At 42.9% G+C, this 22,601-nt stretch overlaps 1 protein-coding gene across 1 annotated transcript in view; it reads right to left on the bottom strand.

Moving 5' to 3' along the window:
• The window catches only part of LOC124551238, a 134,277-nt gene extending 125,098 nt beyond the window's left edge, over positions 1 to 9,179 (bottom strand). Inside the window, exon 1 of the mRNA XM_047126233.1 lies at positions 9,038 to 9,179. Coding sequence (XP_046982189.1) covers positions 9,038 to 9,179 — 142 coding nt within the window. The remainder of the gene's footprint in view (positions 1 to 9,037) is intronic.
• Between the last annotated feature and the right edge of the window lie 13,422 nt (positions 9,180 to 22,601).

The following is a 22,601-nucleotide window of genomic DNA, read 5'->3' as shown; positions in this document are numbered from 1 at the left end:
AAAAGTAACACGTTCCACTACTCAGTCTCCTCCCAGATAGAAACACCACAGTAAATTTAGAAGAGGAATTTATACCGTAAATGACAACAGATTTAAGGAATTAACATGAAAGGAATCCAACAGAGACCTTTCAACGCTACTCAATGCCTTTTGAATATCCAATGTCATATGGGACCCCACCTCCGTGCTGCGAGGGTAGGACAGGCTGGTATTTCATAACTTCTAATTGGAGACCCGATTGGCAACATTGTATTCCTCCGACATATTGAATTCGACGCGCCACCGTGGCCGTGTAGTGAAATACGACATAACACAACAGGCAGTACAATGCGTCCAGAGCTCACCTACCGTGCAGACATAGAACATTACATTTGCGCAGTAGGAGAAATGTTGAGGCTACAATTGGCTTGAATGCCGAGTGTTCACCAGAGAAAGCTCGCTCATGTTTATTCTTCTACAAGTTTGTGAACGCTTTTATGTCTGATGGCAGCGTACAGACCGGCAAAGTAAACGAAGCAAACGTGTTACAGGAAAAGCTAATGAGATAGCTGTGCGAGCAGCATTGCACCACAACCCTCGGATAAGCACCCGGCAATTACACCGCGATTCCAGTATGTCCGTAGGTAATATTGTCACAATATTGCATCGTCATAAGTATCATCCATACCACGTGTTACTGCATCAACAACTTCATGGTGCTTATTTCCATGACCGGGTAGTGTTTTGTGTATGGGCCCATCAACAAATGCAAACGACCCCTACTTTCTTTGCCGAGGTACCATTTTCCAATAAGTGTACATTCACAAACCACTGTAGCGTTAACCGGCATTGCATGCATTACTGGAGTGAAGACAATCCCCGCCAGCTGCTGTGGCCGAGCGGTTCTAGGCGCTTCAGTCCGGAACCATGCGGCTGCTACGGTCGCAAATTCGAATCCTGCCTCGGCCATGGATGTGTGTGATGTCCTTAGGTTAGTTAGGATTAAGTAGTTCTTCGAGGTGCATTCAAGTTCTAAGGCCTCCGATTTTTTTTCTAATTAACTACTCACCCGAAATCGATGACACTGGCGTTACTTCTCGACGTAATCGCCCTGCAGACGTACACATTTTTCACAACGCTGACGCCATGATTCCACGGCACCGGCGAAGGCTTCTTTAGGAGTCTGTTTTGACCACTGGAAAATCGCTGAGGCAATAGCAGCATGGTTGGTGAATGTGCGGCCACGGAGAGTGTCTTTCATTGTTGGAAAAACCCAAAAGTCACTAGGAGCCAGGTCAGGTGAGTAGGGAGCATGAGGAATCACTTCAAAGTTGTTATCACGAAGAAACTGGTGCGTAACGTTAGCTCGATGTGCGGGTGCGTTGTCTTGGTGAAACAGCACACACGCCGCCCTTCCTGGACGTTTTTGTTGCAGTGCAGGCAGGGATTTGTTCTTGAAAACATTTTCGTAGGATGCACCTGTTATCGTAGTGCCCTTTGGAACGCAATAGGTAAGGATTACGCCCTCGCTGTCCCAGAACATGGACACCATCATTTTTTCAGCACTGGCGGTTACCCGAAATTTTTTTGGTGGCGGTGAATCTGTGTGCTTCCATTGAGCTGATTGGCGCTTTGTTTCTGGATTGAAAAATGGCATCCACGTCTCATCCATTGTCACAACCGACGAAAAGAAAGTCCCATTCATGCTGTCGTTGCGTGTCAACATTGCTCGGCAACGTGCCACACGGGCAGCCATGTGGTCGTCCGTCAGCATTCGTGGCACCCACCTGGATGACACTTTTCGCATTTTCAGGTCGCCATGCAGGATTGTGTGCACAGAACCCACAGAAATGCCAACTCTGGAGGCGATCTGTTCAACAGTCATTCGGCGATCCCCCAAAACAATTCTCTCCACTTTCTCGATCATGTCGTCAGACCGGCTTGTGCGAGCCCGAGGTTGTTTCGGTTTGTTGTCACACAATGTTCTGCCTTCATTAAACTGTCGCACACACGAACGCACTTTTGACACATCCATAACTCCATCACCACATGTCTCCTTCAACTGTCGATGAATTTCAATTGGTTTCCCACCACGCAAATTCAGAAAATGAATGACTGCACACTGTTCAAGTAAGGAAAACGTCGTCATTTTAAGTATTTAAAACAGTTCTCATTCTCACTGCTGGCGGTAAAATTCCATTTGCCGTACGGTGCTGCCATCTCTGGGACATATTGACAATGAACGCGGCCTCATTTTAAAACAATGCGCATGTTTCTATCTCTTTCCAGTTCAGAGAAAAAAAATCGGAGGCCCTAGAACTTGAATGCACCTCGTAAGTCCAGGGGACTGATGACCTCAGATGTTAAGTCCCATAGTGCTTAGAGCCATTTTCAAGACAATCCCCACTGGTTACGGCTGTTGACCATCAACGACCTTGGCCGGTTAGCGGATGGTGTGGCGTCATGGGGTACAGACACTACAGACACTTTGGTCTATATTTTATCGACGGCAGGTTTAATGGACGCAATCATCGAACGATTTTGGAACAGGGACTACCGATACTACTGCAGGATGTTGCCCTGGACGTTCGACAACGTATGTGGTTTCAGCAAGACAGTTGCCCTGCACATTACTCAATGGAAGCACAGGGAGTATTAGACCGTTTACACTGGTCGGTGGATCGGAAGAGGTAGCTCTAGGTCGCCGGGTTTCTTTATGTAGGAATATTTACAAGATACGGCGTACCAGCAAGTGCCAACAGCCCGTGAAGATATGGTTCACCGCATCAGAAACATCTGTGCTGACATTCTCACAGCTATGCGTCTCTCCTGTGTACGGTCATTTGAAAAGCGGTTGTCGGTACTATGTTTGAACACTTACTGTAGTTGGAAAAGTAGAGTAACGTTCGCGTCGAGCAACGGCCACAGTGGTGCGCCAATTAGTCCTCTGTTCGATATGTCGGAGGAATACAACGTTGCGAATGGGCTTCCCAATTAGAAGTCATAAAATACTGGCCTGTTCTACCTTCGCAGCATGAAGGTGGGTCCCACGTGCCATTGGATATTAGAGGGCCATTGAGTAGCATGTCGTAAATTACTATTCTGTACCCATTTTTATTCCTCCGATTTCAGAGCCACCTGTAGCGAAGTGGAGGAAACGCTTCAGACAAAAAGTCTGTACAAGGTGTACAACTTTGCTTCCGCCGTTTGCCGACAGGTGGCGACAACGGTAAGTAGCGGTCGAAAGAAAGAGATCGCAGACGTCAAGCAGTTAGCATGGACATCGGTCAACATAACCTCATTCAAACATTAGTCGATTTGTGTCTGCATCATAAAGTTGTTCTTGATTGAAAATATCAGTTTAGGAGCCTTATTCTCGTCATTTGCGGGAGGTTTTACTGTTTTGTTTCGATATGAAGAAAATTGCGGCTGAGTCTCATCGAATGCTCCCAAGTACGTGTGGTAAGGACGTTATTAGTGAAAGAACATGTCGTGAGTGGTTTCAACGCTTCAGGAACGGTAATTTTAACGTCGTAGACCGGCACAGTGGTAGAAGAGAGAATGTTTTCGAAGATGCATAATTGGATACATTGCTGAGTGAATGCTCGCGTCAAACTCAAGAAGAATTGGCGCGATTAGTGGGAGTGACACAGCAAGCCGTTTCAAAACGTCTCGAGGCTATGGGCATGATTCAGAAAGAAGGAACGTGGGTCCCGTGTGAGCTGAAACCAAGAGGCGTTCAACGGTGTTTGTGTGTTTGTGAACAGTTGCTTCAGAGGTAAAAACGGAAGGGATTTCTGCATTGCATTGTGACTGGGGACGAAAAATAAGTTCATTACGATAACCCTAAGCGTAAAAATTCATGGGGATATCCCGGTCATGCTTCCACGTCGACGGCCAAACCGAATATTCGCCGCTCCGAGATCGTGCTCTGCATTTGGTGGGACCAGCTCGGCGCCGTGTACTATGAGGTGTTGAAACCAAGTCAAACAATCACAGGTGCCTGTTAGCGAACGCAATTGATGCATTTGAGCAGTGCATTAAAACAAACGGCCGCAATACAACCAGAGGCACGATAAGGTGATTTTGCAGCACGACACAAGATGGACCTCGCCATGGACGTCGGCAGTGAAGTTGCGCATCATGCAAACTGTTGCGCACAATTTGAATCGTAACACGACGTCCTGTGGCTGCACGAAAATAAGCCATAATCCGTAGGTAGCGGTCATCCTCTGCAGTAGTAGCCCTTGGCAAGCCTGAGCGAGGCATGTCATCGACAGTTCCTGTCACTCTGTATCTCCTCCATGTCTGAACAACATCGCTTTGGTTCACTCCGAGACGCCTGGACACTTCCCTTGTTGAGAAACCTACCTGGCACAAAGTAACAATACGGACGCGGTCGAACCGCAGTATTGACCGTGTAGGCGTGGTTGAACTACAGACAACACGAGTTGCGTACCTCCTTCCTGGTGGAATGACTGGAACTGGTCGACTGTCGGACCCCCTCCGTCTAATAGGCGCTGCTCATGCTTGGTTGTCTACATCTTTGGGCTGGTTTAGTGACATCTGTGAACAGTCAAACGGACTGTATCTGTGATACAATATCCAGAGTCAATGTCTGTTTTCAGGAGTTCTGGGAACCGGGATGATGCAAAACTCTTTTGATGTGTGTATTTTTCCTTTCCTACTAAGATACTCCTACAACCGAGTCCGCTCAGGGAAATCCCAGACACATGGCAGCGCTTTTGACAGCTTTCAACTGCGAAGCGCAAACGGCTGAAGGCAAGAACGACAGCCGTCTACAGAGCTATGAAGAGGCGTTGACGTAGAGATGTCTACAAAATCGCGTTGTAGACACCCGAAGCAGCTCCTTCCAGAGTACATAAACTGTCCGGGATCATGTTCCTTAATTTGGATTCACTACATATACATTTATGCATTATGTATATTTCTTTGTACGCCTGTTTCATAATTTCAATGGTGTTTTGGCGAATACACGGAAATGAAATTTTTTCGATACTTCACTACCAACACAGTTCATTTTTAGGATTCAGTTGGTAAAAACGGAACCCCTATAGAATTGCTTTGTTGTCCACCGTCTGTCTGTCTCTGTGTCTGTCTGACTATTAACAAGAGTATGTAGAAGTACGAGGAATGTTCACAAAATAAGTTCCATTTGGTTATACAAAACAAACGTGTACAAATACGGAAAAAATATTTTGTACAAAAATCTACAACTGTTACTCTACTTTTCTACATAGCTTCCGAAATTTCGTAGGCACTTGTCATAGCGTGGCACAAGTTTTTGTATACCTTCTTCATAGAAGGTTGCCGCCTGTGTATTCTACCATGTGGTAACATGTTCTTTCAACTCGTCATCAACGTTGAAGTGTTGACCACCAAGGACAGATTTTAGGTGTAAGAAGAGATGAAAGTCGCTAGGAGCGAGGTTCTGCCTGTACGGAGGATGATCAAACGTGTCCCAATGAAATTCCCGTAAGAATTGTTTGGTCACATTCGCCGTGTAAGGTGGGACATTACCGTGGAAAAAAACTATACCTTTTCACAGTAATCCTCCGCGTTGGTACTGTACTGCGCGGTGCAATTTCTTAATGGTCTCGCAGTAACCATGTGCATTGATTGTTTGGCCTTGTGGTATGAAATCAATCAGAAAAATGCCTTTTCTGTCCCAAAAAACGGTGCACATTACTTTTTGAGGTGTCAGGATTTGCTTAGGCTTAACCTTCGTTGTGGATGAAGTGTGCCTCCATTCCATTGATAGCCATTTTGTTTCAGGGGTGTCGTACAATACCCAAGTTTCATCCCCCGTGACTATCCGAGAAAGAAAACCATCTCCTTCTTCATTGTAGCGTGTCAAAAACTGAAATGCGCTACCCATCCGGTGTTTTATGTGTTGTTCAGTAAGAATTTTGGGTACCCAACTTGAGCAAAGTTTTCGAAATTTCAGTTTTTCAGTAACAATTTCATGAATTACTGATCGTGAGATTTGCGGAACTTTCATAGTTAGGGCTCTAAGTGTAAACTTACTGTGTGAACCAGTTCATCAGTAAACACAGACGGGCGTCTACTTCGTTCTTCATCGTGCACTTGGTCACGTCCTTCATTGAACAGTCTGACCCATCTTCTAACCATTGAATCACTCATAGCGTTTTGTCCGTAAACCTCGCAGATTTGCCGATGAATTTCCTTTGGTTTAACTTTCTTTGCATTTAGAAAATGAATCGCAGATCTGAATTCACACGTGGCGGCATTTTCAATTACGGCTGACATTATAAAGAAGCACTACAAAGCACACGTCGGCAGCAGCGATCTGAAAATGGCGTACATGTCTTCTCCTTGAGTCAGAGTAACTGCCGCGCATGCTCGGAACTGCGATCGTAGTGCTGCCGCGGGTAAAAATAGAAACTAAACTTACTTTGTGGACGACCCTCCTATATGGTTGAAATTTATGTCAGATACTAAGGTCTACAGTCCCTGTCGGTATAAGAAACAGAAGCTTCTAAGTGAGTGCAATCAAAAATATATGGCCATTTATGTCACATATTTTGATATTCGTCAAAACCTATAGTATACTTTCCGTTAGTCTATAATCATGAAATTTGGCAAGAAGAAAGGTTTCACAGTACAACCAAAAGAAAAAATCTTAAAATTGTTAATTTGTAGTTATATCACACGAAAAAAAATTGTCATTTGTTATCAGACCGCCTGTCTCTCTATCAGTCTATTGAGACCACTTTTTCTCAGGTCGGTTAGACGTATCAAGTTGAAATTTATGGCAAATACTAAGGTCTGTAGTCCCTTAACGGTGCAAGAAATTGAAAATTCTAAGTCAGTGCACTCAAAATGTACGGCCATTTATGCCACGCATTTTGATATTCGCAAACTCAATCATAAAAACCTATAGGGTAGTTCCCGTTGGACTAGAATCATGAAATTTGACAAGAAGGAAGGTTTCACATTTAAAGTAAAGGGAAAAACCCGAAATTGTTAATTTGTAATTGGTGGTGGTGGTAAGTTCCTATGATACCAAACAGCTGACGTCATCGGTCCCTGGGCTTACACACTACTTAAAATAACTTAAACCAACTTAATTTTTTTGGCACTTTATTTTACAGGTCCGTCTCGATTCACAAACTTTTACACTTCACTATTACCGGTTTCGGCTACTGCCATCTACAGATCTGCTACAAACAAAAACAGTGTGTAACCAACTAAGTTTAGTTTGCTTACGCTAAATCTATAAACGTCCTGGTGCTACATAAGAAAAATAAAATGTGTTTACATGATTAACAACCAGCCATAAATACCATAAAATATTCTGGTTTAGTATCAACGTCAAACTAAACATGTAGGTACGTGATTAACCAGTGCCGCATTTGAACCATTACATTTACGATACTGGTTTATCATGAACCCTAGCTATAGTGCCCTCCGCTGGCCTAAGTTCCTTTGTATAAATACCAGACGAATTCTGATCATCACCAGCACTTACTATGTACCTACATGTTTAGTTTGACGTTGATACTACATCAGAATATTTTATGGTATGTATGGCTGGTATACACGACTGTTAATCATCTAGACACATTTTATTTTCTTATGTAGCACCAGGACTTTTATAGGTTTAGCGTAAGTAAACTGAACTTGGTTAGTTTGAAGATGGCAGTAGCCGAAACCGGTAATAGTGAAGTGTAAAAGTTTGTGTGATCAAGACGTACCTGCAAAATAATGTGCCAATGATATGACCACGAACTCATTTTCAAACTTTATGTCTTCCATTGTTAAACTAACTTACGTTAAGCGCAACACACACCTCCATGCCCGAGGGAGGCGAACCTCCGACGGGGGGAGCCGAGAGAACCGTGGCAAGGTGCCACAGACCACGCGGTTACACACCCTTCCCCCCCACCCCCGCTGCTGTGACTTTGACACTATACCCCACGTAAAAATATCCGTTTTGTTATTTGTTATGCGATTTCAATATTGAAATTAAAGCATTCTCGAGTGCCTTTGAACCGCTGGGGTCGATACGTTGACAGTATTAAAGCTACGTTGTCCAAGACGCAACAGTTGGCTGCGACTACGACGCTGCCCCCTCCTCTTTTCCCACCCTGGAAGACGGCGACAATGCCGCAGCACGACAGGAGTCGTCGCTGTTTCTCAAGCTCTGGTCGGCGGCGGCGGATTCAAATACATAAGAAAAATAACAATTCCGATTTTCTTGCTGTAAAAAATACTGTATGTTAATGGAACAAAGTTACATCGGCTCCAAGAGTTAGTTTTTCGATACAGATTCTCCTTTTACTTTAAAAAATTGAAAAGTATCTCTTCCGGTTTTGCGTGTTTTTTTCGCTGTATATTACTTCTCTATCGATTGTGAGGAAAGTAAAATGCACAAAAAATTGATGTTAACGTATCTTACAGTTTCACATCACAGCTTGATAATGAGGTGTCTATTTTTCCGATATTCGTCACAGTTATTCCGATACTTAATTTACGAGTAACCTACTGCATAAAATTTGAATTGTGTACAGTGAAAAATGTGGTCGCTGGCTACTTTGCGTATGGTTCACGTTAGGTCATACATCGTTGCCGATGAAAAGAAGCTAACATATCGAAATTATTTTTAAAGTTGAGATCAGAATGATATCGATCTCCGTTTCCGAGATTTGGGCTCATATATCTACGGGAGCGTCGCGCCTTCCTCAAAGACGAACACCTATTGATTACAGAAAGCTGTACAACAATCTGGTGGTGGTTTTTCACAACTGGAAGGTATCACCAAGACACCAATCTACCGATTACTTTCAAAGTGAAGGTATTGTGAAATGTAACTTTCTCGTTGTACTTTAGATTGTTCATTTTATAATGTACTTGCCGTTTTCAATTTTTATCGTCACACAAAAAGAGTAATATGAAAATTGACCTGCAAGTTCATTTTCATCATTCTAATTCTACATCTGCTTGGATTATACCGATTTTCATAACAGGACTGAAAAATTTGCATTAATGGGAAAATAATATATATTTCACTCACCTGCCAGTTTCAACTGTGCACCAATTTCTTCCCAAATTCTGTCTCTGAACAAAGTGTCCCTATATTTAGGGTTCTTCAAATCGTAAAGGCAAGGATGTTGCGAGACCAGCTCACAGAGAATCACATCCTGTGAGTGGCTCATTTCAGTTTTCCTTGACTGGCTCTATATCTTTCTGGCAGCCGTACGTCTTTGTGTCGTCCGACTTCCGTCGCAACACTGCTCACTGTAGTGATGGGGAGCTCGTGAATGAGTCGTTCAAATGAACGCTTCACTTCCGTGAAGTGTGAACTAACCACTCAATTTCAATGAACTGGTACTTCAAACTCTTCACAGATAGCACACTCCACACTTTTTTCTAGTTCACTCACTCTCTTCCCCTCTCCCTCTCCCACTACATCGGCGCTACGTCACTCATCCTCCCTTCACTTCAGTCCTCCCTCCGCTGCCTGTCGACGAATCGCGCGGGGTTTGTGGGGAACGATAGGTTTACGAGCGCTTCGGGTGGTGAGGGGCGAGGGGAAGGTAGTGTCAGCTGTTTCCTGCAATGCTGGCATCATTACCCGTGGCTATTTGTGCAGTTATACTTCGCGTCTACGGGTAGCCTACCGTTGGCAGCGCTTGCAGACAAATGAATATTAAAGATATAAATGAAGGGGCTGGCTGTGTGAGTACGCACAGCCAACATGAAAATAAAAGGTTTGTTAATAACACTGAAGGAGGGATTTTACCTGAAATCGTACCAATGACTACAGGTGACAGTTTACGTTTTGAATCTGAGGGGTTATTATTCTCAACAAAAATAAAATCTACAGGAAAACTTCTGAATAATTACTTAACGTAGGTATATAGACTGTGACAGTGGTAAACATACTCATTCTATTTTGGATTAAATTTTACAAGGAACATAAAATTGGACTGCATTTCGTTGGTAGCCCTATTTTTCAGTTCATGAATACAACAAATAATATTTCATTTGGCAGATAAAGAGTTTTTTGGACGCTTCATGAGAAAATTTCGAGCAAGATTAAATGTAATACCTTCTTTATATGTGACAGGCTTCTCTTTGTCCCCTTCGACCATGCTCTATTTAAGTTAACTCGACGCTGTAAGAGCGTAAAACGTTGCGTGCACGTTACTGCATAGTTCGGCCATCTTTTGGTAAAATTATGAAGTATTAAGAAGCTTCATTGCACCAGCGAGGCGAAGCGAGCGTAGCAGCGGCTGAGCGGCGAACTGGGCAACTTCGACAGGCTTCCGTACTTCACGAATGAACTACTTCATTTGAACGCTTCACGGCAAAGAGTGAAATGAATGAAGTAGTTCACTGGAATGAACGAGTTCGACCCATCTCTAGCTCACTGGTGGCAGTGCTGCGGCAGCTGCCGCAACAGTCGCGCGTCACATCCCAAACTCGAACTGCGCATGCGCCAGCAGGCAATTTCTGACGTCACGTAGCGACCCGTCGCAGTCGCTAGTGTGCGTCGCGTCTTGGACAACGTACCTTTATAGTGTCGATAACAGGCAAAAATCGTCGAGATCCTCAGTTGTTGGAATAGATGAATGTATACGTAATTAAGTTTGCACGGGACCCTCGGTGGATGAGTCCTGTTCGCACCTGCCAGTTTTCCTTTTTTGTGTGCGTTCGTTTCTAATATAAAAATGGCAAAATGAATATCCGGGAAATGCTGAGTTTGTCGGCTGGTGTAATATAAAAAAGGTAAGACTTCAAAAGTAGACCAAAAGTAGGGACTTGGTGGGGTCCCGTCACACTCATGTAGGGACACGGGACGATGTTACAGAGAAGTAGGGGTGATCCCTACCAAGATAGGGAGAGGTGACAACCCTATGATAGCTTGCGCAGCCCTCGTACGGGCTATGGGTGTTTTGCAGAAGTTTCTCGCAAGGAAAACTCGAACAATAAACACCTACGCAAAAGGCGACGGTGGTGCTATTTATATAACCCTTTCAGACCCGATACGCACAATTGTGTGGGTGCGGTTTATTTGCGTTGCAGCATCATATTATTCCGCTATGCAGTTGATTCCCAAGTCACAAGAGTGTGCAGGAATCGCTGTTTCGAACACAACTCGATTTATATCGATATCTCGTTAGAGACGCGGGATATTGTGTCTTAATCTTTGGGAATTTTCAACATGTCGGGTCGGAAGCATGTCTGTCGAGGTAAATGTTTGTTGTGCTCTATTTATCGCGTTTTGACATTTGGAAAAATGTGTTTGAGATTCCGAAAAGTGTACAGAAGTAAATAAAAATATGTCCGCTACAATTATTTGAATACTTTCATAGCTACAATGACTGTAGCATCCACACGCACAATTATGCGTGTTGGGACTATTTTACCGGCATATGGTCCATTTCGGTCGATGTTTGTGGTTACGATTCGGAACAGATTACGGAATATATAAGTCATTTTACTATTGTATTTACGCATAATTTTCACAGTTCGTTTGCTTGTTTCGTTTTAGGGCTTACTGACGAGGAAATTCTAGCTATATTAGATGACTCTGAAATGGAAGTCTTCAGTAGTGATGACGAATTGTTAGATACAACTTGGACTCTTCCAACAATCAAACCTAGACTTGGAGAAAGCTCTGAATCTTCTGATGAGGAGGAAAATTGTAACAATGCTTCTGCAACAATATTACCAGTTGCACCAGAAGTTCAGGACAATTTTCCCAGTGAACACAGTGGAAAGAACTCTAAAAAAAAAAAAAAATAAAAAAAATTAAAAAAAATAAAAAAAAAATGTGGAAACACATCGTCGTTTGTCCACTTGTAGAAAAAGACCATTCACCTCCAAATTTTTTGCGCACTCAGAGAGTGAGGTAGGACAGGAAATTAGATCATCTGGGATTCCTACAAGTGATTGGCGAAGCGCTAATTTCTTCTTCTTCAGGACAGGAACATGAAAGTGAATCCGATGAAGAGCTACCAAATAAAATGTACAAACTAGCAAACACACCATGTGATGAGAAGCGGCTAGACGGATATGATCACTGGCCAACTGTTGATGATGTGCCTTCAGCTCGTTGCTGCAGGCAAAAAAATTGCAAGAAGAGAACGAGAACAAGATGTCTGAAGTGTAATATTTATTTGTGTTTGTCAAAAGACAGTAATTGCTTTCGTGTATATCACTTCAAGAAATGACATAAATATGTAAGATAATCCCGACCCACACAATCGGGTGGGTTCAAAATTTGTATGAAAATTAAAAAATAAAATTTTCTAAGCAATTGGTCCACGATTCTATATTATTTTAGTTACAAAAATGCATTTATTTCAAAATTTTCATTTCAAGTTTGGGTGGGGGTCTGAAAGAGATAAGGCTACAAAGGCACTTGAAACAGAAAGTGCCGACAGATGAGATAATTCTGATTGATACCAACGCCAAATAATTAATGTCGACGGTGGTGTGAGTGGAGTTCTAATGATTTGTAAAGTTGTATTAATGAGGAGGTTCGTGATTGAATAGGGAACACTATCACTTTAAGAGAACCTTTGATAATTAGTCCACATTGGCTTCCCAGCTAATCAGAATGTCAAGATCCAAGCTGCGAAAAACCATCAACAAAGTGAATTGCACTTTTTATTATTCCTTCATTCCTCGATAATGGCTTTTTGTCTCATTATTTGCGATTGCTGCTTTTCATATCTTGCGTCATTATAACTTTCCCAGACTATGGTTTGCCCCTTTCATGTCTATAATAAAAAATTTCAAATAATATTTTCTATCGATTGCTTTATTGTCTTCGGTTAGTAAACACACGAAATAAATAAGTCACCCGTTGTAGACATGATGCTAATCCTGCGAAACAAACAAGAATCATCTGAGGAAATTGTAAATAATGTCGTTCAGATAATTATGAAGTGGTTCTCTGCAAATGGTCTCTCACTAAATTTTGAGAAAATACAGTTGACACGATTATGTACAGTAAATGGCATATCATCATTGATAAATATAGACTATGAACAGAAGTCTGTCGTTTAGGCAGAATATTCAAAATTCCTGGGTATGTGCACTGATGAGAGATTGAATTGGAGGAAACACATCGTTGATCTGCTGAAACAGTTAGGTTCACCTTCTTATGCTATTAGGGTTATTGCAAATTTTGGTGATAAACATATCAGTACATTAGCCTACTATGCCTATTTTCATTCAGTGCTTTCATATGGCATCATACACTACTGGCCATTAAAATTTCTACACCACGAAGATGACGTGCTACAGACACGAAATGTGAACGACAGGAAGAAGATTGTGTGATATGCAAATGATTAGCTTGCATTCACACAAGGTTGGCGCCAGTGGCGACACCTACAACACTAGTGGAACAAAGTGGTTTGTGCCCCACTCTGCATTGTTGCCAAATTTATTCAAGATGGCGGCGATGACGTCATCCAAGATGGCGGCATGTAGACTTGGTAACAGCGCATGGCGTCATCCAAGATGGCGGATTTTGGCGGGAAAATAGGCCAATTGGGCTACATCCACTAACCTAACCCTCCAGAAGGAAAAATTGCGGGAAGTTTGAATTCCAACAGGATAATGCATGCAAAACTGTAATTGTGTTTACTATTATTCATTATCATTTACTAACATTCATTATCATTCATTACCATTTATTATCATTCATTATCATTTATTATCATTTATTATAATTTATTATAATTTATTTATTGACATGCCTCCACTAGAAAATTCCCTCCAAATTCAAATTCCAGCATGGTAATGGATGCAAATCCGTTCTTGTCTTTATTCTTATTGATTATTACTCATTATTATTCATTGTTTATTATTATTATTATTATTATTATTTATTATTGGCCTACCTCCACTAGAAAATTCGGCCAAATTGAAATTCCAGCACAATAATGTCTCGAAACTGTACTTCTATTTCTTATTATCATTTATTATTTATTCAAGATGTCCGATTTTCTCGGCGAGAAAGCCTTTATCCTTACATCCATAACAAAAATCTATCACAAGTTCAAATCCCAACAGTATAATCGATCACACGTACGAACTTTCACCGTCACTTATCTTTTCTCACTGGTAACCTATCAGAATCGCGTCAAATAATAAAGTGCACTTATAGTAACCTACGTCACGTCCTTTGATTTTGCAGGGGGAAAGGGACTGAAGTCTTTATTTCAAGCAGTGCGGTCATCACTTGTCCTCCAACACAATCAGTACACATGGTCGAGATCCCAGTGCAGTCGCCACGACGTCCACGCTACAACTGAATTAGTTGAAATCGTCGCCACACCTGCCCCCGTCTCCCAGGCGCCACGGTCGCCGAGCGAGCGGCCGCATAGCCCCGCGCGCCACTGGTAAGGCGGCTCTGGCCTGGCGATCGCTCCCAAGTCGTATACATGTTTTCGCTGGACACGCTGGAACTTGCCGAGTTTGACGTCACAGCGGTCCCTTGTCCGTTCACCATGTGTATTCGTCACCTCTGCACGTGCACGTTTCCCGCCAAAATTGTTTGCCTTAGAGCTGAATCACACAATGGTCGGCCATTCCACAGAGAGTGCCATCCCACACTTTTGGCGCGAAAATTGTTTTCCTGGGCACGTTCAAACCTATCGATGCCGACCGTTCACCGTCCACCACGTGTCTTTGTGCGACCGAGAACGCCGTGCTACACTTTTGGCGCCAAAGTTTGATCGACAGTGGAATCCTCCATGACTGTATAACAGCACGTTTGGTCGCCACAAGAAAGGTCGCTAACTGACTGTCTCTCGTGCGTGTTATAAATGGACACTCGCCGCGCCGCCGCCCCGCTTACGTCACACACCCTCCATACACGCGACGGACATAGTCTTCTGTAAATATGCTAACTCTCACATCGCTCATCTAACCAATCAATTACCTAAGTATTTAATTCCATTTCTATTTCAATCATATTAAATAATTCAATTTACAATTTCATATACGTGTGCAAACATTGCTATTTGGGGAGCAAAATAACTGATGATGGTCGAAGTAGAGAGGATATAAAATGTAGACTGGCAATGGCAAGGAAAGCGTTTCTGAAGAAGAAAAATTTGTTAACATCGAGTATAGATTTAAATGTCAGGAAGTCTTTTCTGAAAGTATTTGTATGGAGTGTAGCCATGTATGGAAGTGAAACGTGGACAATAAATAGTTTAGACAAGAAGAGAATAGAAGCTTTCGAAATGTGGTGCTACAGAAGAATGCTGAAGATTAGATGGGTAGATCACATAACTAATGAGGAGTTATTGAATAGAATTGGGGAGGAGAGGAGCTTGTGGCATAACTTAACTAGAAGAAGGGATCAGTTGGTAGGACATGTTCTGAGGCATCAAGGGATCACCAATTTGGTACTGGAGGGCAGCGTGGTGGGAAAAAAATGGTTCAAATGGCTCTGAGCACTATGGGACTCAACTGCTGAGGTCATTAGTCCCCTAGAACTTAGAACTAGTTAAACCTAACTAACCTAAGGACACACAAACATCCATGCCCGAGGCAGGATTCGAACCTGCGACCGTAGCGGTCTTGCGGTTCCAGACTGCAGCGCCTTTAACTGCGTGGTGGGAAAAAATCGTAGAGGGAGACCAAGAGATGAATACATTAAGCAGATTCAGAAGGATGTAGTCTGCAGTAGGTACTGGGAGATGAAGAAGCTAACACAGGATAGAGTAGCATGGAGAGCTGCATCAAACCAGTCTCAGGACTGAAGACCACAACAACAACAACAACATACCAACCTGTTCAACTACCTAATTTCAACTACTTTTCGAGGACCAGACCTCCACCTCTTCCTAGGAACCAGCGCCGAGTTTAAATTCTGGCAGTAAAGAAAGGTCACTTCCGCTTTCTCTACCAACCTAAGAAAATTGTTAGAAAGAAAGGGGACTTGTACTAACTTCAGCCACCCGACCGCCACTTCCTCCTATGAACCAGTGCCAAGTTTGAATTCTGCCAGTGAACAAAGCTCACTTGCACTTCCACCACCAACCCAAAAAAATTGTTGCAAACGAAGCTCATCACCACTAAACTAAGCCTCCAGGACTCAACCTCTTCCTACTTGTTTCAGGTAAAAGAACTCACCCTGCACTAGGCCCATGGATGGAGGAACGAATTTACTTTATTTAGGAGTGGAGTATATGTATCACACTGACGTGTCCCATGCCATACAGACCTGCAAAACACTCCTACATAACTCATTTATAATGCTCTATACACACGCTTGCAAATTGTAAACAGTTAAAAATAACGCATAGCACAGCCTACAGACATGCGAACCGCTCGTAAATAATGCAAAACGTTTACGCCCAAATAGCCAAACAACTCCTAATTTTCGCAAAAATTTCAGTGCATAGGCTGATGGAAGGAGTAACGAGTGTACTTTATTTATTTGGGACATATCTTTTTGAATCTTTTGCATCTCATAGGTTTCGATATGTAAGGCTGACAAGGCAGATTCTGAACTCCAATAGTGCACTACACTTGGCAACACAACCACACCCATCAAGATATACATTCCAGTCCAGACCTGTAACTCCTCTACAGATAAATTTATCCAGTTATTTGTTGACTCACTCACAGTCTGACCAGATTGCCGTTTTTACGCAAAAACCACTCAGACTGCGCTGTGCTGCTCGGGGAAGTAAGTAAGAACTGCACTCTATTTATTTCAAGCCCTTTTATTTAGTCGTGGAGTATATTTGTCACAAAACACCCGCACTGATCCGACTATGGTCATCTGACACAGGCCACAAACACGTCAACAACTCCTAATTTCACCACACAATAGCAAACTGCTCTTAAATAATGCAGTACACAATATCCGCAGACGAGCTCTGTACTCTAAAACTCTCCAAATAAAGCACAGCACGGTGCACAGACATGCTCGCAAAATAGTGCAAGAGACGCGGCCAAACATCCCTAGCTGCCAAACTGACCAAAAGTCTCTGCTCAGCCTCCCCCAAATATGACCTCCTCACAGTCGCATTTGTTCAAATGGCTCTGAGCACTATGGGACTTTAAATCTGAGGTCATCAGTCCCCTAGACTTAGAACTACTTAAACCTAACTAACCCAAGGACATCACATACATCCATGCCGAGGCAGGATTCGAACTTGCGACCGTAGTAGCAGCGCAGTCCTCGACTGAAGCATCTGCAAGCAAGTTTGGTAAACACCTTACTTCTCGACATGGTCTCCTTTGAGGGATGCGCACTTGATCCAGCGATCCTTCAGCTTTTTCATCCCATCAGAAGAACAAGTTTTGTCAGACTTCACAAAGTACTGGTTGACTGAAACCACACTTCCTCATTTGATGAAAATTTCTTCCCAGCAAGCCAAGTTAGGGAACAGGAAGAAATGTCTTGGAGCTATGTCTGGTGAATAGAGTGAATGAGGAATCAATTCAGAGCCCAGCTCATGCAATTTCACCATTGGTATCGCTGATGTGTGGAATGGTGCGCTATCCTGCTGAAGGAACACATTTTTGCTCGTCAACGTTGGTCTTTCTTTTCAGCCAACGATAAATCATAGTAGGGTCGAGTATTTCCAAGCAATCTCTGAGGATTATGCCTTCTTGCCTGTTGTACAAAGCAGCAGTTGTCAGTCACTGTAGTTGACAGTGGTCGACCACCTCTCGTCTCTGATGGTCAGCAGTGATTGTGGTTCGAGATGCTCCTCATGTGAGCCAAACAATGCTGTGAGCAATACCAAACTCATGTGCTACACTGGTCACACTTCATCCTTTTTCCAGTTTCTCGATGGTTCTTCCCAGTGTGAAACCATCCAAATGTTGTCTCCGGACCAAGCTGTAATGAAGACCAGCACGGCAGTGCACTGTAACTGTTCGCTGATTGACACACACTTCCTTTCCCCGTTGTTTCAACTGCCTTGTGTTGTGGGGCCAGCCCCATTTGACGCTACAGTCAGTCTGACCTCACGTCACGTCACGTCTAGCTTTCTGTGCACGAGGGACAGACCTCTGGCAACATCCTCCCGTCCTTTCATTCATTTCCACCGAGCATTTAATATGTTATGTTAGTTGAAATAGCTCGTCATTATGTTTTGTAGAGCAGTGCAGAACTTATATCCAAGTGGTGCATTCCCGGCCGTGGGCTCTTTACCAAGACCTCAGTTAAGTCCCCTATACAATCTTTCGAAGCTGGTCGCAGGAACTGTGAAACGTTATGTGTAGGTTGAATTCTGAGGTACGATGGGAAGTTCGTCACCTGAGATGTGCTGTGTCGACAGAGAAAGTTCTTCAAAGGACCAAACCCCCACCTAGACGAAACTGGAAAATTCGAATGCTTTAAAAGTCAAGCATGGGTATATTGTCGCTTCAAGCAGGCACATATCAACGGCCATAGGGTTACGTTTCATTAATTTTAATAATTAACAGCCTCAGTTGCACCGTTTACCTAGAATTTACCTAGGTTTCAGACGGGATAACCCAACCTTCTTCAGAATAAGAGTAACTGGCGTTTGTCCATAGTGGGCATCGTTAAGCTGAAACTACAAATCCATAAATCATTGTCAGACTATCAAACTTATTTGGAACTGCCCCACTTTGCGTCACTGGAGTTACAACTGTACTGTTCCTCGCTTCTCGCCCCCCCCCCCCCCCCCCCCCGCGCCCTCTACTGCTAGGACACTACTACTGTGAGTGATCATTGCACGTTTACGTCGAACGTACGCCATGGGCACTCGTCACATTAGTGTACATCATGTAAAACAAAGTTTATTAATATTCTACATGTTTTTCCTCCATGTCTACATGTTTATTTGTCAACAGTCATCCTGGCGACGAATATATTCCTCCCAGCAGCAGACGAGTTTTTTGATACCATCAATGTAGAGTATTTGATATTGTTGACCTCTGCTTGCACCGCTTCATCACCCTCAAAGTGCATCTTCGAAGCTTTCTTTAAGTCCTGGAAACAGATGAAAATCGAATGGGGCCAATTCGGGACTGTAGCGAAGGATGACCGACGGCAATGAACGCAAGGCGTCGGATTGCTGCATTTGTCGTTGCGCCCATGTGCGGTCTGGCATTGCCGTGCTGAAGGAGAGAGTGCTCCATGTGCGGACGAGCTCTTCGAATTCGTGCTTGCTGTTTTCTGAGGGTCTCATGTACACCTTGAGGCATGGTTCAAATGGCTCTGAGCACTATGGGACTCAACTGCTGAGGTCATTAGTCCCCTAGAACTTAGAACTAGTTAAACCTAACTAACCTAAGGACATCACACACATCCATGCCCGTGGCAGGATTTGAACCTGCGACCGTAGCGGTCTCGCGGTTCCAGACTGCAGCGTCAGAACCGCGCGGCCACTTCGGCCGGCCCTTGAGGCATGAATTTCAAATTCACCACACGTTGAATATTACACTTCTGGCCATTAAAATTGCTACACCAAGAAGAAATGCAGATGATAAACGGCTATTCATTGGACAAATATATTATACTAGAACTGACATGTGATTACAGCATCTTCTTCCTGTCGGTTAAATTTCGCGTCTGTAGCACGTCGTCTTCGTGGTGTAGCAATTTTAATGGCCAGTAGTGTACATCGAACGTCTTCCGGAAGTCAAGCAACACGTCATCTATCCGTCTACCGACGTGTACTGCTTTCTGGGTCTTGTGGACGAACAGAGCGGGCTGGGTTTCACACATTCGTTGTTGTCGGAATCCATGTTGACTTCCACAGAGGAGCCTTTCGGTCTCCAGAAATGTCATAGCATGTGAGCTTCAAACAAGTTCCTAAATTCTACAACAGACCTGCGTCAGATATATGGGTCTATAGTTATGTACGCCTGTTCGACGACCGTTTTTGAAAACGGGAATGACCTCTGCATTTCTGCCAATCACTGAGATCGCTCCGCTCGTCTGGGGCCCTACGGCAGACTGCTACTCTTCGTAGACTCGTGTCGGCATCCCTTCAGATCCAGTCGCCTTCCTTCTGTTCGACGATTTTAGCTGATTTTCTACCCGCGATCATTTGTTTCGATATCTGCTATTTTGACGTTCGCGCGTCGGTTTAAAAGGGGAACGGATTTGATACATCACTTCGTATCTGGGATTCACTATCTCGTTTGTTATCGCCAACAGATGTTCGGCCTAATCAGAGAAGATTAGCAGTGCCGTGTAATCAAATTCGAGATTATTGCATGACTCACTCCATGGAATTCCCAAGTCGTTTTGACGGATGCTCATGAACATTTGCAATCACTATTTGAAGTTCTTACAGCGTTTCCCATCATACTGTTAGTTTCCTGAGAACCACTTGTACGAAAAGCTTTCCTCTTTTCAATCACTGTTCTGGCAGTTCATATTTCGTTCGTCAGATGTTCTTCCTCGATCAAAGCGTCATCAAGGAGTTTTTTGTGTCAAAATTTTAAATGGTGACGAAAATAGCACCTCCAACCCCCAGAGTAATATCGTCTTTTTCATTATTTTGCTATTTCTTTTACCATTCTTCAACAGGAGACTACTGTCTTTCATTACGCTACACATAGGTGCCCGTAGAAATTTATCCAAGAGGAGACAACATTGTAACAAAATGGGTTCAAATGGCTCTGAGCACTATGAGACTTAACATCTGAGGCCATCAGTCCCCTGGAACTTAGAACTACTTAAACCTAACTAACCTAAGGACATCACAGACATCCATGCCCGAGGCAGGATTCGAACCTGCGACCGTAGCGGTCGCGCCGTTCCAGACTGAAGCACCTAGACCTGCTCGCCCACAGCGGCCGGCAAGATTGTAAAATTTCTATTTCTGACATGAGAGATTCGGTGCTTTTGAAAATGTGTCGTACCCAACCAACAAAATTTGACAGTGTACACAACGTATTTCGAATGACCAACAGACATTCACTCATTGTTTATTAGGGAGATTATCTGATATATACTTGCAGTCACAATGATGCCATGTGGCAGACTTGCAGTTGGAATCACTGTTGCCCGCCTAAATAAGTTAATTAGCGTACGCAATTGTACATTTTTTATACGGAGCCGCTATAAATGATTCATTCGTTTTAAAAGTTGTACAAGTATATTTTCCGACGTATAACATGTACATTACGATTGCTGCATGAATAGAACCGTAAAGTCCTTGAATTTCCATTGTGTTCAGCGGTTAGAGTTACGAGTGCAGTATAAGGATGGGAAAAACTGACCAGTTAATAAAGATACCGATTCTGCATAACAGGTATTTTCCGGAATTTATTTGGTCTCGTTTATAACAGTTCTCTTTAGTTTTTATCAATAAGAGAGTGAAAAACCAGTACGTCAGTTATTTGTCACACCAGCAGTGCTAACATTTTTCGTTCTTAAAAAAACTTTTTATGTTGTTGTTGTGGTCTTCAGTCCTGAGACTGGTTTGATGCAGCTCTCCATGCTACTCTATCCTGTGCAAGCTTCTTCATCTCCCTGTACCTACTGCAACCTACATCCTTCTGAATCTGCTTAGTGTATTCATCTCTTGATCTCCCTCTACGGTTTTTACCCTCCACGCTGCCCTCCAATGCTAAATTTGTGATCCCTTGATGCCTCAAAACATGTCCTACCAACCGATCCCTTCTTCTAGTCAAGTTGTGCCACAAACTTCTCTTCTCCCCAATCCTATTCAATACCTCCTCATTAGTTACGTGATCTACCCACCTTATCTTCAGCATTCTTCTGTAGCACATTTCGAAAGCTTCTATTCTCTTCTTGTCCAAACTAGTTATCGTCCATGTTTCACTTCCATACATGGCTACACTCCATACAAATACTTTCATAAACGACTTCCTGACACTTAAATCTATACTCGATGTTAACAAATTTCTCTTCTTCAGAAACGATTTCCTTGCCATTGCCAGTCTACATTTTATATCCTCTCTACTTCGGCCATCATCAATTACTTTACTCCCTAAATAGCAAAACTCGTTTACTACTTTAAGTGTCTCATTTCCTAATCTAATTCCCTCAGCATCACCCGATTTAATTTGACTACATTCCATTATCCTTGTTTTGCTTTTGTTGATGTTCATCTTATATCCTCCTTTCAAGACACTGTTCATTCCGTTCAACTGCTCTTCCAAGTCCTTTGCTGTCTCTGACAGAATTAGAATGCCATCGGCGAACCTCAGAGTTTTTACTTCTTCTCCATGAATTTTAATACCTACTCCGAATTTTTCTTTTGTTTCCTTTACTGCTTGCTCTAAATACAGATTGAATAACATCGGGGACAGGCTACAACAAACTTTTTATAAGAAAGAGAAATAATGATTCGTAAAATTTCTATTGTTTTGACATATTGGTTTATTATGGAAAATGGGAAAAACAATCAGTCGTATTTTAACAGCAACGTCAGCAGTTAAAAACGAGCAACACACACATGGCATCAGAATCGATACAGCTTTGCTAGAACGATAATGTACCTGTTGTCAGGTGGTCTTACCACTTTTTTGGGACCAGAGTAAAAGACGTATGTCAAGCTTGTCATTTTTCGCACAATAATATTTGTTGTTAGTAGGAAGTTCTATAGCTTCTGAAAGACTGATATGGTCTTTGGGTG

The sequence above is a fragment of the Schistocerca americana genome, chromosome 9, assembly GCF_021461395.2.
Source record: "Schistocerca americana isolate TAMUIC-IGC-003095 chromosome 9, iqSchAmer2.1, whole genome shotgun sequence".
Taxonomy (NCBI): Eukaryota; Metazoa; Arthropoda; class Insecta; order Orthoptera; family Acrididae; genus Schistocerca; species Schistocerca americana.
Note: the sequence above shows the minus strand (reverse complement) of the source record. Positions and strands in the feature narration are given on the sequence as shown.